The 18893-nt window shown below is 36.8% G+C and overlaps 1 protein-coding gene across 3 annotated transcripts in view; it reads right to left on the bottom strand.

Moving 5' to 3' along the window:
- GONST1 (golgi nucleotide sugar transporter 1) overlaps positions 1 to 13261 on the bottom strand; it is a 33780-nt gene extending 20519 nt beyond the window's left edge. The window contains exons 1-4 of one of the 3 annotated variants that reach the window (XM_010272086.3): positions 13034 to 13261; positions 9786 to 9956; positions 7549 to 7780; positions 7296 to 7435 (exon numbers count right to left, since the gene is read on the bottom strand). In XM_010272086.3, the coding sequence (XP_010270388.1) occupies positions 7296 to 7435; positions 7549 to 7780; positions 9786 to 9956; positions 13034 to 13044 (554 nt within the window). In that variant the 5' untranslated portion in view covers positions 13045 to 13261. The remainder of the gene's footprint in view (positions 1 to 7295; positions 7436 to 7548; positions 7781 to 9785; positions 9957 to 13033) is intronic. The other 2 variants (XM_088887679.1, XM_010272087.3) reach the window with 2 other exon arrangements.
- Between the last annotated feature and the right edge of the window lie 5632 nt (positions 13262 to 18893).

The following is an 18893-nucleotide window of genomic DNA, read 5'->3' as shown; positions in this document are numbered from 1 at the left end:
ACAATGAGTGCACTTCCTCGGGCCTGAGCTACGTCCTCTACCACGGGCTCCCCCTGAATCTCTGCTCCCAGTACGACCACCACCACGATTATGAGTAGACCTTTATTGCCACTTCGGCCATATGCAGAACCACTACCACCCCCACGGCCAGACTGAGCTCCTCGAGCTCCACCTCTACCACCACGGCCTCTTGATGCAGCAAAGGCAGATCTATCTAAGATATTAGAGTTCTCAGTAGATCCGATAGAAATCCTCCGAAGTCGAGCAAATACCTCTTCTAGGGACGGAAGAGCTGATCCCCCTAATATCTGAGCCCGTACTGGTTCATATTCAGACTTTAGTCCCACCAAAAATCTAGTCACATCAAGCTGCTCTCTCTGTTGTTGCTGAATCTTGACATCAGAAGTGAGAGGATGATAGACATTCAACTCATTACGTATGTTCCTCATGTTGGCATAGTACTCCTCAAGACTCTGATTGCCCTGTTGCAGATTAAAGTACTCTTGATAAAGTTGATAAACTCTGGTTGTATTGTCCTGCCCCGAATACAATTTCTTCGCATGGTCCCACACATCTTTGGCAGTATCAAGGAACATGAAGTTCACACTAATCCTGGGTTCCATACTGTTCCACAACCATGTGATGATCTGAGCGTCCTCTTGCTCCCAGTCTTCATACTCGTGAGAGTCAGAGGAGGGTTTATCCTCTCTGATGTGTTTTACCTTCTTCTTTGCCTTTAGAAAGACTTCAACAGATTTAGCCCAAGGCACATAATTCTCTCCATTTAACTTAATGGAGGTCATCTGAACATTCAGATAGTCTGTAGGCACCATCACACTAGGTTTATAATCATTATTGTCTCCCATTATGTTATCACCAATTCTGCACACTTGCTGAATTCTATTATCACTGAGATCTGCACACTACACACCACTAGGTCACACCTATCACACTGATTGCAGCACTAATTGTTGCTGGAATGTGTGCTCTTTACACCACAAACCCTAGATCACACCTGTCACACTGATTTCAGCACTTGTTGTTGCTGAAAAGTGTGCTCACACCACAAACCCTACTCCTACAACTACCTGAAATCTCACCACTATATGATCATATCTCTTCCTTCAAAATGCACAAAGAAACCAGCATAAACCCTAGCGCTTACTGGCCGAAACCCTAGCAAATGGTCAGATATCATGCACTGAAATCTCTTACCTTATCGCTGAAGTAACACCCATGCGAGCAGGAGAGCAGTCCACACACAACAGCCACACACAACAGCCACTGCCCACACAGTTCGGCCCTCTATTCTTCCTCTACTAGGAGAGGGCAATCTTAGAAATCACAGCAACCGACCACATATGACCTGACTGGAGGCATAGAGACCCCCAAGGGAAGAGGGCGATCACTCCTTTTCAGCCCTTTCCCTTATCTCCAATCGAACACAGAAAAAAAGAGGAAAACCCTAGATAGGGTGCGCAGAGAATGAACCCTAGGCAAGCAGAAATCTAGGCAGATTTAACCTAGCTCTGATACCATGTTATAATTCAGGTTTGCCTTAGAGTTCGGCCTGACTGAGTTCAGTTATGTAGAAGAAGAAAAAGTGATAAAGAAAGAGAGAAAGAGAGAAAGAGAGAAGAGAGAATTCTGGTTCGAACTGAAAGAGTCAACTCAACTTCTCCCAGTCGGCCAGTAAGTATTTATATTATTATTAAAACATGACTGAAAAGACCTATGTGCCCTTACTTAAGTTAAGAGCACATGTTTCAACACAACATTACAAATCAGCAACATCAATCAAGGTATAAAGACAGAAATACCCCTACGCTAACACTTAAAAATGTGCTTCATGTTCCTAAGTTATCCACTAGCCTTATCTCTATACATAAACTCATCCAGAATGTGAACTGCAATGTTGTGTTCTTCCCTTCTAAATGTGTATTTCAGGACCAGGTTTCGGGGAAGAAGATTGGACTTGCTAAGGAAAGAGATGGACTCTACTACCTTGAAGCAACCAACAAATCATCTCACACTGTTATGCATGTCACACACGAGTCATTTTTATCTACCTCCAATAAAGATTTAATTTGGCGTCATCATTTCCATTTTGGTCATCCTTCATTTCTTATTTTAAAAATAATGCTTGCTTCCTTGTTTAAAGGAATTGATGTTGAAACCTTTCATTGTGATGTTTGTGAACTTGCTAAGCACAAAAGGGTTTCTTTCCCAATCAGCAATAAAAGATCTTCAACTCCTTTTTATTTGATTCATTCGGATATATGGGGCCCTTCTCAAATTCCCAACATTACTGGTTCCAGATGGTTCGTCACCTTTATTGATGATTGCACTAGGGTCACATGGATTTTTCTTCTTAAGTCTAAATCTGATGTGGGTACGATTCTTCCCAACTTTCATAACATGGTCCAAACTCAGTTTGGTGTGAGAATTAAAAGGTTTCGATATGATAATGCTACAAATTATTTTAATCAGAATTTGTCCCCATTTTTTCAAAAAGAAGGCATTGTGCATGAATCCTCCTATGTTAACACTCCCCAACAGAATGGGGTAGCTGAGAGAAAAAATGGCCATCTTTTGCAAACCACCCGAAACTTTCTCTTTCAAAATCAGGTGCCAAAACAATATTGGGGGGAAGCTGTCCTTACTGCTGACTACACCATAAATAGACTACCATCTAAAGTTCTTGACAACCGAAGCCCAATGCAAGTCCTTTCTCAATTTTACCCTGATATTCGAGCCTCAAAAATCTCACACCAAGAATTTTTGGCTGCACTGCCTTTGTTCATGTCCATAATAAGGGAAAATTAGACCCACGAGCAATCAGGTGTGTCTTCTTGGGATATTCCCCAACTCAGAAAGGTTATAAATGTTATCATCCAGCCACCAGAAAATTCTACACCTCCATCGATGTCACATTTGAGGAAGGAAAATCTTTTTTCACTCAACCTTATCTTCAGAGGAGCCCTCATTAATGGAAGATAAGGCCTCGGATCTACTCTCCCTAGATGTATTACCCTCCTCACAAACATTCAATCGTCAAGAATCACATTCCTCTGAGCCCCACATTCCCGAGTCTCAACAAGAGTCAAACAACCCGACCATTGAACCAAATTCGGACACTGTTAACCCCACGAATGGTGTGCATGATAATGTGAGATATATGCAGGTTTACTCTAGGAGGAAAAATCCAGATCCTCAACCTGTGCAAGTCCAAGATTCAACTCCTAATCCTAGAACTACGGGATGCTTAGAACCTGAACCTACACCTTCACAGTCTGAGTATGAGTATGACCTACCTATTGCACTGAGAAAAGGAACCAGAGAATGTACCAAACGCCCATTGTATCCTTTAACCAAATATATATCATTCCAAAGATTCTCTAAATCCCATAAAAGTTTTCTAGCCAGCCTTAACACCATTCCAATTCCTAATACTCTAGCCGAGGCACTTTCTAATAAGGAGTGAAGAAAAGCCATGAGAGTGGAAATGGAGGCATTAGAAAAAAACAACACATGGGAAGTTGTGGATCTACCAAGAAACAAGAAGACGGTAGGTTGTAAATGGGTGTTCACAATTAAGTACAAATCTGATGGGTCATTAGAAAGGTACAAAGCACGCCTGGTAGCCAAGGGATATACACAGACTTATGGGGTAGATTATCAGGAGACTTTTGCCCCAGTAGCTAAAATGAATACAGTAAGGGTGTTACTGTCGTTGGCTGCTAACTATAATTGGGATTTGCAACAGTTTGATGTAAAAAATGTGTTTCTCCATGGTGATCTAGAAGAGGAGATATACATGGACATTCCACCAGGTTTTGGAGAAGGCATTAAAGGGAACAAAGTTTGTCGGTTGAAGAAAGCACTATACGGTCTCAAACAATCTCCGAGAGCATGGTTTGGAAGGTTTACGAAGGTAATGCTGAGTACAGGTTACAAGCAAAGTCAAGGTGACCACACATTGTTTATCAAACACACAGCCTCAGGGGGAGTTACTGCACTACTAGTCTATGTGGATGATATAATCGTTACTGGGAATGATAAAAAGGAGAAGGAAGCATTGAAAAACTGCCTTGCCAGAGAATTTGAGATAAAAGACTTGGGGAGACTAAAGTATTTTCTCGGAATTGAAGTTGCACATTCTAAACAAGGCATCTTTATCTCTCAACGAGAATGCAAGTATAGACAAGGAGATGTTCCAAAGACTAGTTGGAAAACTCATTTATCTTGCACATACACGACCGGATATTGCATATGCTGTAAGTGTAATAAGTCAGTTTATGCATAATCCTAAATAAGTTCGTCTGCAGGCTGCTCATCGAATTCTGCACTATTTGAAAGCCAATCCAGGAAAAGGAATTTTATTCAGAAGAAATGGAGGACTGACTCTTGAAGCATATACAGATGTCGATTATGCAGGATCTCTAGTAGATAGACGGTCCACTTCTGGTTATTGTACCTTCTTAGGAGGAAACTTAGTCACTTGGAGGAGTAAGAAGCAAAATGTAGTGGCTCGCTCGGTCAAGTGCAGAGGCAGAATTTAGGGCTATGGCACAAGGAGTGTGTGAATTACTCTGGTTGAAGATAATTTTAGAAGACCTGAAGATTCCACGAGAAGAGCCTATGAAACTATATTGTGACAACAAGCCAGCCATCAATATTGCTCACAATCCTGTTCAACATGACAGGACAAAGCACATCGAAATTGACTGACACTTTATAAAAGAGAAACTGGACAGCAAGTTGATTTGCACTCCCTATGTGTCTACAAAAGGACAACTGGCCGATGTACTTACTAAAGGGCTCAATAGTACAGACTTTCGGAGAATTATAGCCAAGCTGGGAATAGAGGATCTCTATTCACCAGCTTGAGGGGGAGTGTTGGAAAACGTGGGGTTACTGGTTCAGATCTGAAAATAGAATTGTATATATTCCTAGGATTGTGGAAGGATTGATTTAGAAAGTTTTTTCTTTCTATTTTTGTACTTTCTATTTTCTCTTCTTTCTATTTTTTCTTCTTTCTATTTTCTTTTCTTTCTATTTTTCTTTCTTTCTATTTATTGCAGCAGCTTACTGTATAAATATGCCCATTGGCAATAGAATGAAACATACCAGTATTCTACCATTCCAAAACAGGAATATTGCTTTGTCGGGAAATGGTTGTAGAGGTTTCCAGTTGACAAAGATAAGCTATGGGCTAGGGTTATCATTAGCATCCATGGTCTTGCAGTTGATGGTTGGGATTCTAGACTTTTGTCTTGGGCTACAAGAGCTTCTCCATGGAAATCCATTCATGCCATCCTACCTTCAGTCTTGCCTTTCATCAAGTAAAACCCTTGTTCTAGAAATCTTGTCATGTTTTGGGAACATATTTGGCTGGGCAACTCTCTAAATGCACAATTCCCCTCCCTTTGTGCTCTTTCCAACCATAGGTATGAGCCTATTTCATCTTTCTTGGTTCCTTCTAACTCAAGGGCTGGATTTGATTGGGACTTGGGCTTCAGAAGATGCCTCCTGAGTATGAAATGAGTAGCGTTTCGAATTTGTTCCAAGGTCTTGAAGGGGTGTTCCTAGATCCTTCAAAAAGGGATAGTCAGATTTGGACTTTCTCTTCCTCTAGTTCCTTTACCTATACCTCTTTCTTTTTATCCTTAATACAACCGAGCGCTAGCCTTGGAGTGCCTTTCCCTATAAAGGAGATTTGAAGCAAACCTATTCTACCTAGGGTGGGAGCTTTTTGTTGGGAAGTGTTTCTAGAAAGAATAAATACATGTGATTTACTACAGAAGTCCTTTTTGGTGCTTATCCCCACACTGGTATTCTCTCAATAAGGCAAATGGTGAGTCTTTCTATCACTTATTAATCTCCTGCCCCCCTTGCTTATTCAATTTGGGAATGATTTTTCTTTTTATTTGGGTGTAGGTGGAACTCCCCACCAAAAGTAGAATACTTGATTGCCTCTACTTTTGTCAGCTGGCCAAAAAAGAAGGGAAGAACTCTATGGAGAGGTGTACAAGGGCAGTTGTTTGTTGGACAATTTGGGAAGAAAGGAATCAAAGAACCTTTTTAGATAAAGAGAGGAGTAGGGAGGCTTTAATTGAAGCCATTACTATTAGAGTGATCCATTGGGTGAAATCTTTGAAGTTCTTTGAGAACATTCCTACAAGTGAATTGATGAGAAAATGGAGGGAAATAACTGATTCTGCTCCTTTCAAGGATATTGCTAGGCCTTTTTGGGCCCCAATTTCTAGTGGTTTTAGCAAGTTGAATACTTGAATTTCAAGGGTAGAAGTGAAGGAAATACAGGTCCTTCAAGCATTGGAGGAGTATTTAGAAATGATGAAGGAAAAGTTATTGCTCTCTACTCAGGTCCATTTGGGGTTGGTGACTCGTTAAGGGCTGAAATATTGGCTGTCATGGAAGGAATTCAAAAAGCTAAAGAGATCAACATCAGTAAGCTGTCAATCAAAGGGGACCCAAAGCTAATTATAAGTTGGCTTTGAAAGGAAAAGGAGATAGGTTGGTAGGACTACATTTATGAGAAAAGAAGAATCATGTGGCGACTACAAGGAATGGAGGTGGCTCTTTAATGGGTGAAAAGATATGCTAACTCTTTTGATGATACTTTTTTTTTTTGAGAACTGTAATGTAAAGTATTTCATTAAATCAAAAAGCCAACAAAAAAACCCTGTACAATGAGAATAGGATATACAATTCTGCTCCATAAAGCCCAATTCCCCAAAACAATTTTTTCCTTACAAAAAGCAATTCACAATCAAAGAAAGAACTAGAATGTCTATTTCTAAATAAAGGGTGAACTGCCAACCAAGAATGAATCATCCCCGGAATTTTACTTAAGATTTCTTCCTTTGAAGCCTGAATCCCTTCAAACAATCTCTTGTTTCTTTCACTCCACACAGCTCATAACACTTCTGAGGGAAGTATGCTCCATGCTACCTTTCCAGCTCTACTTAAACCTTCTAGGTGCCATGCCTCAATGAGACCCTACACTTCAGCTGGGAAGCACCATACCTATCTCCACACAGCCCTTTCCAGCTCTTTTGCTGATACCTTGACTAAACAAGGGGTGGAAAGAAGCTAACTGTTTTGGGCCCTGTTGTAATATGTGTTCAGTAAGGGAGAGCTAAGAGAGTTTATCTCTCCCTTTCTACATCTTTGTACATAATTATTGTTTTTTTCACAAACCTGTGTCAGTTATTGATCAAAAAAGGAGGGGGGATTACCAGAATAATGCTAGTGGCTAGGAAATTCCATACCTAAAAATGCTCGTAATAAGCATCCCAACAAATATAACGTTGACAGGAAACCAGACCCGAATCAATTTCCATGTTAGTGGTTCTGTTGATATTACTCCAAAGAAACTCAAGATAGAAACAATAATCACAGAGACAAGATTCTGCACCCACAGAAAAAAGTCAGGAAATTGTTACTAATCATAATTAATGCTTTGACTAATCAAAATGCAGGATTTATGAACTATATTGAAAAAAGAATGAGCTACTAAATTACCTGATAAAGCATCAAAGATATTCCTGCATTGAAATCATAGCTGGAGAGAACAAACTTGTTAACCAGTATCATGCTACAGGATGATATGCAATATGCAAGACCAGACAACACAGCTTGATTATGAATTTTCAATCCTCTGTTGCTACGTATTGGTTTATCTCTGTCTTTGTCAGCTTTACCACTTTCCAAATCCATTTCATCATTGTTGGGATACTTTATTGCAGAAGATGATCTGCATGGCAAACGGTGAACAAGGATAACTTCATAGTCAAATTGGTGCACTGATTCACATTAGAGTTTAACTAGTTACAAGATAATCAACAAAATGGTAATAACATAAAAGCCACAAAGATTACATATGGAGATTCAGCATATCTCACATTGCCAGATAAAGGAAAATGTAAATGCACTAGAGAAGGTAATGGTATGTGTACAATAGCAATATAGAAATGAAGTTACATATTAATTTAGCAGGATTTATTTTTTTTAACTTAAGGATTCATGAATTTAAGCATCAATTAGTTTAGACTATAAACAACAATCAATGCCTAATTCTGCAAAAATAAACTAGATGCTACGGAAAGAACTTTAAGTAAATTAGATAAAAGATGTAATGCCTAGATGCACTTTTAACTAGACTTATTTTTCTACCTTATTTTTATATTTTTTTATCAGAAACCGGTCACTTTAATTAAGATAAAGAATGGTGTATATACAGATGTCTACCTTGCACTCCTTATAGAGATTAGCAAAACTACCCTATCTTTTGTAATTAGACATTTTCTACCTTCCTTTTAATCAATACCTATAAAAAGGAAAAAAGCTGTAGATATGTACAATCCCCATAACTCAATATGAAAAGAAACTATAGGGTAAAGACCTTAGCTTGGTCCTTGTACAAGATAAACATAAAATGGTCAGAACTTGGTAAGGTATACCATAATAGAAAATTAGATATCATTTCTTAAAATCTCTACTTATTTTTATCATTACAAGAAATTTATTAATTTATAAAAAGAATTGAATGTTATATACGGTACAATCTAGTATGCATCCTTCAGTTTGGGCTAGCAACCCACAACCCACTAAAGTTAAGAGTTACATATCACTCATCGAACCCAAGATAAGCCCAAAGTATATTGATCAAAGAAAGACAATCCCAAAGTACATTTGAGATCTGTTCGCCCCCTGTTTAGCTAAACCATCTGTCAAAAAGTTACTTTCTTTTCGAATCCAATGGAATGTTGTTCTCAATACTCCAACAAGATGTTTATTAATTAAATGATTCATTGTTAACTATCCAAAAAAAAAAAAACTCCAGCAAGATGCTTGATTTCTCTCAATTTATGTCTGTAGACCAATGTCCCCAACTCTGAGCCACACAACAATAGTCTGCAAATCTCCTTTTGCTACCTGCTGGTTGAAGTGCAGATCCCTCCCAATTCTTAGTCCTTGAAAAACTACTAACAACTCTGCTCTGACAGCTCCAAGGACCTTTCCTCTCCACTATAGGTACCTCATCCATCTTGTCAAAAGACGGGAGTAGGGGTTGGTTAGAGCCGAGCCGAATAGTATGAGGCTCGAGCTCGGCTTGCCAAGGTTGTATAAGGCTTGAGCTCGAGCTCAAGCTTGGCTCGAGTCAAAAACTCATAAGCTCGAGCTCGGCTCGGCTCGAGCTCGATTTGAGGAAAAACATTTTATAAAAATAAAAAATTATATATAAAAATATTTTTTATTTGATATTTAAAAAATTAAGAATGATAATATTTTTATTATATATATTGTTTTCTATAATTTTATTTTATATATATATATATGTATATATATCGAGCTCGACTCAAAGCTTGGTTGAAACTGAGTCGAGCCGAGCTTGAGCAGCTCGTGAAAAGCTCGGCTCGTTGCCACCCCTAGATGGGAGTCACTACTCACTATCTATAAGTATCTTGTATCCTCTCATAACCCATGAATATTGATAACTTGAGACCCTGAATAAGAGAGCTCATCTTTCATTGAATCACCTTAAAACAACCTCTCTAGAGATGGCCACTTAATGCTTTGCCAGTCCATCTCTCAGTTGTTGCATATCAGTTTATTGCATAATGCATACATGATAATTTTTATACGTAAGAATATTATGAAAAACTCATAATAGCAAAGAATTTCATGGAATAACAAAATTTTAATATCAGAACAAAAAATATGAATAGTGAAAATGTTGGGGGTAAAATGAAGAAAACCTGTTAATTACATCTCTTCTTACGGGACTTGAGACCTGATCTAGCACTCCATTCTGCTCCCAACTCACCAAACTTCTTTCACCATTTCGAGTCACATTACTATTATCCTCTATCAGATGTCTTCCAGAATCTGGATCAAGAGTGTCTAGAGAAACACCTATAGGCAGAACTCTTGAACACAAAAGAATGAAAATGAGCTAAGTATTCAGTCCTCATGGCAGTTAAATACTTTTAAGAACAAAAATCAGAGTAGACAATCCAAAGACAAAAGTTGCCAATGGCAATCAAACTCAGTCTAAAGTTAAATCAGGACAGACTGTTGAATGGGTCCCATTGAAAACTATTTTTCTACCAAAAATCAGTTTAGCCAGATGATTTTTAAATATCCAATTCAGGTTTAATTTGTGGAACCACTTTTTGACTTCAAGAGAAACTTTTTCTCCAGAATCCACTTAAATGCAGTAACGTTGGAAGGTCATAAATTCAGTCTACTCCTCCCAACACCCTAGAAGGCCGGGACCAAAATTGGGCAATGGTCTTTAATGTCGGAGAGTTCTAGCCTTCTGTACAAGTTGATTATTGGGCCAGTTGATCTTCCAAGTGGAGGTCATCTGATGGTGGATTTCAATGCTTGAAACATGGGACAGGTGGTAAGGTATACGAGGTCCAGAACCAAATATATGGCATCTGCACTGTATTGTATTTTGTAAAGAGAGATTCATTTGTTAACAAGTTTCAGCTCATCTAGCAAACATAGCAGGTTAAACTTATAAACCATACTCAGCTCTAAGTTGGAAGGGGTCATGCGAGAAGAAACTAAAGATGTAGAAAAATAAATACATATATAGCAGAACAGACACTGTACACTATTTGATAGTTATATGTACTATGTATAGCAAATAATGCAAAAGGAATTCATTCTTTCTACAAAGTGAAGTCAAATTGTCACATAAAAAGAAAGAAAAGGTCAGAAAGTTGAGTAAAATGCACAACCATCATGGCATGTTAGTTTTCAATATTCTTCATATCTTCTCCTATAAAATAAATGCCAAACACTAGTGAATATGGATTCTGAATTGTCATTTCCAATGGATACAGCACTGAGCAGAGTGGAATAGCAGAACAGGATTCACATAGCCAATCCCATATAGTTAGGACAAGGCTTAGTTGAGTTAAGTTCTCTTGTTAAATAAAAGAAAAGTGTATCAATGGAAAAGTTTTTGAAGACCATATTAATGGAAAAGTTATAAAAACAAAAGAGAAGATGACAAAGAAATATGCATCCATAAACACAGCAGCACACTAAAAGAACTGTTACAAGCATGGAAATTCAAGTGTCCCTAAGGAAGAGTGAGGGTTAGATATTTCGTGGATGGGAGAAAAAAACTTCCCGTTAAGGAATGTGGCTTTGAAAATTTTCCAAGGAATAGCACAGCATGTGGTACATAGTACGTAGTCATTAAGAGCAGGTATGTCATGAATACCAATGGTTGGTAATGCAGGATTCACTAGCAGTCACATTGCTCTATCCTTGTAAAGCCATTACTTCTTTCATCCCATCCTTTCTCCCTTTTATCAGGTATGAGATTGTCTGATAATAAGGTTTTATTAGGTGATAGTTATTATAGGCATACTTGTATTTAGAGGGATTTTCAACTCTGTTGAGGGCATGGACACTAGATCTTGGACCCTTGAGCTCAGTAGAATTTTCTTTCCTGCTTTGTCAGAAAATTTGGAAGGCTCCAACTCCTCCAAACACTAGTGAACTGTGTGCAGAAATAGCTAATAGCCTAACAAGAATGTGAACATTTAAATCATTATTTGAGGAAATGGCTTGGAACTGGTGCACTTTTCCTGAAACTTACAATCTTTACATTAAAACAGGGGAAACAGTGGGCAATTCATCCATCCATTGTACAAATGCCTTTTTAGTTGGGGGTATTTTCTAATTTTGGGATAAATGTTTCTTTTTCCCAGGTGCCTGAAGGACTTCTTTGGGAGCTAGCTGGCCTACTCTTTCAGCTTAAGAGACAAGTCTATGTGGAGATGTCTGTTTCAAGATGTCTTCTTTGGGATTTGGGAGGAGAGAAACTATAGGGTTTTCTGTGGCATAGATCATACATACAAGAGGGTAGTTAACACATATCAGGATCATCCATTGACTTCACTGCTTCAAGAAGTTGAAATTTTCAGAGGTATCTTTGTCAACCTGGTGCTAAGGCCCAAGGGAGTTGGCATTTTGTTTCTAGGTCCCAGCTCCCACCCACCCCTATGTAAATTACCCTGTATTGATGCTTGTCTTTATTGACAAAACAGCTGTGCCTGTATTGGTTTCTTTTATTTTTATTTTTCATTTTAGATATACGGATTTCCTTGGCAGGTTCGCCTCCGAGAGACTCTTTCTGTTCCCATGTCTTCTTCTTTCTCTTATAAATGCATTCCATTGACGAATTACCAATCAAAATAAAAATCACATCCCCAAGCCAACAACTGAAACTCAGTCCAGCCAATGCATGCGAATGATGCATTGCTTATATGGAATTAAAAACTGAATTCTAGAAACCTTCAAACTTTCAAATTTTCGTTTCTGTAAATAAAACTTAAGTACCAAGACTCAATGTCTTACAAGATCTGGTTACTTGCTTTTGTCAATGAATCATGACAACATGACATCAAGTCATTAGACCTCACCCATAAGTTGATGAACTAATGTCTTACCAAGTCAAAGCCAACTGCGTGAAGACATAAATGGCTTCCCAGGTTTTCAGAGCTTGAGCACAAGTAAAATAGTTCAGACTCTTCCGCCTACAACTAGAAAAGAAGGTATAGCCGGAAAAAGGAATTATCATCACAGTTCTCTATCTATACTGGGAAGTCCACCCACTACATGATTTTTAACTATACATAAAACTATGAACAAGCATCAATTTACGCTTTATGCCGGTATTCTAAAATCAAACATATATGCCGCATAGAAGTTAAAAAAAGCTACTTTTTCCCTAACTTTCTATTTTCCGTGCAGGTGGGATATAACATCAGTTTCGAGCAAAGCTTCGAAGTAAGTTAACGCGTTCCCATCAGGAATTGCATCCAATATAACAACAATAAGCTCTCAAATATATTGATATTCTCCAAAAGTAAACACAGAAAAAAGAGGGGAAACAATTAAATCTCGAATATCCATGAGCCAATTTTCAGAGTCTAATCGAAACCAATGAGAAAGAGGGAGGGAGGAGGGAGGAGATTACCTCGAACCCATTTAGCAGGAACTGAGACCCCTCATAATTCACAATCGAATCATAGCAACGGTCAAACGAGAAGGAAAACTGTAGAAAGAGAAAGCCCTTTTAAAGGATTTTAGAAGGTGAAACAAAGAAGCAGGAACAGAGACCCTGTAAGAAAGAAAGAGGAAAGGGTGAGCAGCAACGGAGGAAAGAAAACTGATATTTAAACTGCCACGAACTCAAATGATGAAGGAAGTCAGAGTTACTATTTGATTTTGTAGAAATATTTGTATCTATTTATTTTGTTTTCTTCTTCTGCTCTTTTTTTTATTTTTTTTAACAAATCAGGCGAATTCACTGTATCTGTATGTTCCCCCAATTGATGATTGAATAGCGCGTCATGTGCTTGTGTGGGCTGTTAGGCTGCTAAGCATCATAGCACCAACCCACCACTGCTCTGTCTGTGCTGCTGCCTAACTTTAATCGTTTCTGGCATCGTTGCGTTTAAGCAATATCGCATATTTCGTTGTGATTAAAATAGGATAACTCAGAAACATAATCTGACGTTGCATCGTTTTCATAAACATGGTTTTTGTCTTTTTATGCTGTCACACTAATGTGGCTAATTATTTAAAACTGCTTCAAAGTCTGTAACGCCTGGTTGGTTTGCAGTGTAATTTCATATCCACCGGTTGCAAAAGCATGAGAGTGCAAATAATTTGAGTAAAAATTCATTTTCTCCTCTGTTTTTCTGAGCATTTGAGTACATGTTCTTGCGCCAATGAAATAAAATAAAACCGGAAACGAAGTAAAAAAGAAAGCTGAAGCAAAAAAATAAATAACTTTCTCATTTTGCACTCTCTGGTATTTCATCATCATCACCATAGCCCCTTCAACTAACAAAACATCATTTCATATGGGTGTTCTCAAAAGTCTTTGATGCATATGACTAAATCATCTTAGCTTAATCTTTTTCATTTGCAACAATATCCACCGAGTTTTCCCTATTTTCCCTTTCTTGCTCACATTTTCTTTCAAACCAAACATGACTTTAACTTTCTTGTATGATTATCATGTATCTTTGTAACTTTCTAAAACCCCAAACTACCCTTATATCATTTTATGAGACGATTTTGCAGAAAATTGTTAGAATATAACTATATAAGTAAACGACAAAATAGAAAAACAAAGGAAAATAACAATTTGAAAAAACAAAAAATACAATAAAGAATGAAAAAAAAAAGAAAAAAATATAAAAAACACTGAAAATTGCAAAGATAAAACTAAGAATACAAATGGACATTTTAATAATTTTACCTTTACCACCAAGCCCCATAAATGAGATAGGGGCAACATGTTGGAATCTAATAGTGTAGGATGGTTCTATGCCACAAATACAAATTTTGGGGATAAATTTCAATACCCAAAATACAGGGTGGCAGTCTGTGACTTATTCAAAAAGGAATTGCATAAACGGCATTTTGCTCCAGCAATGTATCAACATCATTAATTAACATGGAATAAATTCACATGGTGACGTGTGTTGAGCGTTGACTCATACATGATTTTATTTTTCTAAACAAACGCAATTGAAAGTTTGAAACATCAGTAACATTATATTGTTTCAAAACAAAAGCAATTTCATTTTTGGAGAAACAAACAAAACCATACATTTCCGCAATCACCCCCGAGTGTTTCCCAACACCGGAAAGCCTATCTGCAACGAAATGGTAATTGAGATTTGAGACTAGACTTGTTCATGGGCCGGGTAGTCTGATGGGCTGGCCCGGTCCGATCTGATTTAAGTCAGGCTTGAAGAGGATTTAAGGGCTGTAGGTTCGGGCTTGGGCCTAAAACACCGGGCCCAACCTTTTTGCGGGCGCAGGTTTGATCTTTTTCAAAAAGCCCGGCCCAAGACTGAGCCTGATTTGATAATGTATTCTGTAATAAAAATATATTTTATATAATATATAATATATAATATTTTTCTTTTTTATTCTTCTCTCTTTTTTTTCAAGTAATAGTGTGATCTTTCATTATTTTTTAGGTTTTGAGGTCTTTTAATATAAATAAAACAGTTTTTTGTTGAATAAAAAATAAATAAAAATCTTTTTCTAATTTTCTGGTCAGGCTCAAGACCTAGGCCCGATGGTTGGGCCAGACTCGGAAACAAAGCCTGGCCTGAGCCCGACCCATGAACAGGTATAATTGATACTCTTTTTTGATAAATTTGGCAGCGGCTTCATTTTTAAGAAAACAAAAACAAAGCCCAAATGGCCAAATCCCTAAAGTCATTTGGCTGAATAAAAAAGAAAAGCAATTGGGTATTGCAATTGGAGAAACTTTACTTACCCCGTCTAACAAATTCTAAATTCATAGCACAGTTGGGAAATAGAGATAGGGGAGAATTGATGCCAATACAAGGGGTATTGGTGTTTAGGGGAGGGTGCTCAAAGTTTTTGAATTGTTGTAGAGGTACAGTACAATTAAAATTTATGAGGTGGATTTCAGTGGGGATTTCCCTTTACAATTAATCCAAGGAAAGATTAATCGAAATAAGCTACCCAGTGTCAACTCATTTTTTAAGGACCCAAAAGCTTGCTTTTTGACCAGGTTGGTAGGAACAATCTACACATCAAGAGGGTTAGGTCATGGGCCATGACCCATCCAATTAAACAGGTTTTGGTAATAAGGTAGAACCAGGCCGGATATTGTTTTGACAAAAGTCTAGATCCAGATTAATGACCAATAAAATTTCTTTGAAAAATAAAGGTTAGATGAAGACAAAGCCTGTTAAAGTAAGACACAGGATCTGCAGTCCTAGCCAAGAAGACTTCAACCTAATTGATTAGCATGGAAGAGAATATACAAGGCAAAACAGCCTGCAAATTAGGGGTGGTACGCTCACAACCTTTTTGGTTGGAACCTCATATTTGTAAGATTTTTTATCCTTAATGAATAGTCTTTTACTTATCCAAAAAGAAAAAACAAAAAGGAAGAAAAGCATATCAAGTAATTTTGTCGGAGTCAGACCAGATTGATTTGACGATAGAACCGGTGAGATTGACTGACTTCATTTTCAGGCCATAAAAGTTAAATCCAAATATTTTAATAATGAAAAAATCTATAATACCGGAGTGTTGATTATATGGCATCGTAGTCGAATCCTTCTATAATATAATGTCAATATAAAAAAGTAATTAATCGGGATAAATATTTTAATCTTTAAATCTAATCAAACAAGTGAAAGGTGAAAAGTTGTCAAATCTTTTCATCTTTTTACCAATTATCTTGACTTTGGGTAAAACAATCATATGAACATAATTAATATGAACCACTTTTAACTCTCTAACTCTAACAAAGGAAATACAATTAAACAATAAAAGGAGAATAGACATATACTGTTCTCATTATTGTACAAAATTAGATTCTTGTAACTGTGTCCATGGTCTATTGGGTGGTCGTAAGAATTTATGCGACAATATGTTGTGAGCTGGTGATTCTTTTCATGCACTTTCATGCAAACTTCCAAAGTAGAGAAAAGAACTTGGCCACTTGGGTGTACCTTTTGGTGTAAGGTTGGCACACCAGGGTAGATCATATTAACAAGTCTAATACAAATTTTTTATTTTTACTGTAGAGTTATAAACATTCAAAATGTCAATAATTTATATTTTATGCATCGGTGTCTGTCTGTAAATTGGCATCAATTCTGAACTAACACCTATCTTTATAGTACTTTATGTCTATAAATTCTGACCCTGGGCTGAATCATCTTTTTCCCAAATTAAATTGGGTTCGGTTAGATCTATGACAAGTCAGAGAGATGGGTGAGTTGGGTCAAATTTGAAATTATGAATGGCACGTCAGTGGAAACTTGCCTACTATTTTAGCTTGGGTTTCAACTTTCAACTATGGAGGTCGCACCAGCCCATCTTGGATAACTACTTTTACGTAAAGTAGAGCTAGAAATGGGGTTGGCAGAGTATAATAATAGAAAAAAAATTAAAGTGGGAAATTCGTCATCTTCAAGGCTGTTTTGGGTGCAAAAAAGATAAAAAAAAAAGGCTGTTTTGATTGGGTAGAGAAACAGCAAGTTGAGGAACAGTAGTCTTGTTTAAATAATATATATATATATATATTATATTTAAATTTAATATTACAAATTATTTTGTAGACCATCTTTGTATTACAATTTGGCTACTTCTTAGTACAGGGGAATCATCACTGCTGAAAATTGTATTTCTCAATAATAGGTAAGCAGGTTTCTAACTCTTCTTCTGCTTAGATTGTCTTCCATGGCCAGTCCCTACCAGCTTTTTTTCTGGTCCAAAAATTGTATGAACATGGTTCAATTCCCTAAATTGTTATTTCAGGTCCATGCTAGAGCAGCAGAGCTTTAGAAATTTGGATGCTAATAGAGTAGAATGGCAAAGCTGGTTTTCTGAATGAATTATGTGGAGTGGAATGGTGAATCTCTCAAATACTGTTTAAAGAAATACTGATAGTCTGATAACTTTTGAGCATGAAAACTGTGTAAATGGAAGTATGGAACAAAAAGATTTTGCAAGCCAGAGTTTGTTTGGCTAGCATTTTCTTCCTCTTATCTTTCAACTTGAGCTGGTAAGGTTATAGCGCTATAACCTAAGGTTGGGTTATAGTTTTATTCTTTCACCTTATGCTGTGTTTGGTTGCTGTGCAATTTTATTCGCACTAGTACAAATGCATGGGAGTGCAACTAAAGAAAATGTAAATTTGACTTTAATTTTGTTTTGGGTTTTACTTTATTCTGCTAAATGTCTTAAATTACTTAATTTGTACTGCAATAAAACAAAATAAGCTAAAATTTGAAATAAAGATAGGTCAGAAATTATACTCAAGTCATTTGCACTGCCATAATTTTGCATCAGAACAAATTTATTTGCATTGCAACCGAAAACAGCCTTAGTTTCAAATTATCGATACATTTGATACACAAAAACTTGCATATCCGGTATATTAAAGGCAAACTCCTCTTTTTTTTGTAGTTTTTTATTTTTTCAAAATTTTAGAGGAGTCAGTTTTAGACCTGGCTAACCTGTGAAAATCATCAAATCCTAAAATGCCCTGTATTTAGTGTATTAGGACACTAACGAAACAATATGATATGCTTGATATGCCTTGATACTTTGCAGTTTTTTGACCCTTGCTTTCATCTATTTCATGACCATTTAGTATAGATGAAAATCATCTCAACTATGTTGTAAAATTCTACCAAGGCTGAGTTTGGTTGCAGTGCAAATTTATTTGTACTAGTACAAATGTAAAAAAAATGTAAATTCTTGTCTAATTTTGTTTTGGATTTTACTTTATTCTGCTTCATGTCTTAATTTATTTTATTTGTATTGCAGTCAAACAAAATAAGTTACAATTTGAAAGAAAAATATGTCAGAATTTACACTCAAATCATTTGCACTGACATAGTTTTGCATCAGTACAAATTTATTTGCATTACAACCAAACACAGCCCAAGGAAAAAACCTATGTTGTAAAAGACTACCACATAGTTTATCACTGTTATTGGTTAATTAGTATTATAATTAATCGTTACTCAACAATGGCAATCATAAATTGAAGCTTGCCAACTTCAACTAATGTCCATCAGCTTCAATGGAGTTTTCTATTTAAGAATATAGCAAACTAAATACTATGGTCATTATTAATATTAATAGTAATAGTAATTCTTCTTTCCATGTGCAGAGTGCAGTATCAAATTAGAATTTTCATCACAAACATTATAGTTTTCTGTAATATTGATTAAAAGCAATCTATGAAATATAAATATAAATCATTTTATTTAATGACATTTGGTCAAGGAGATAATTAAAATAAACATTTCTTTCTT

The sequence above is a fragment of the Nelumbo nucifera genome, chromosome 5 (assembly GCF_055504915.1).
Source record: "Nelumbo nucifera cultivar China Antique chromosome 5, China Antique-T2T, whole genome shotgun sequence".
In the NCBI taxonomy this organism is placed as follows: Eukaryota; Viridiplantae; Streptophyta; class Magnoliopsida; order Proteales; family Nelumbonaceae; genus Nelumbo; species Nelumbo nucifera.
This window is presented reverse-complemented; position numbering and strand designations above follow the sequence as displayed.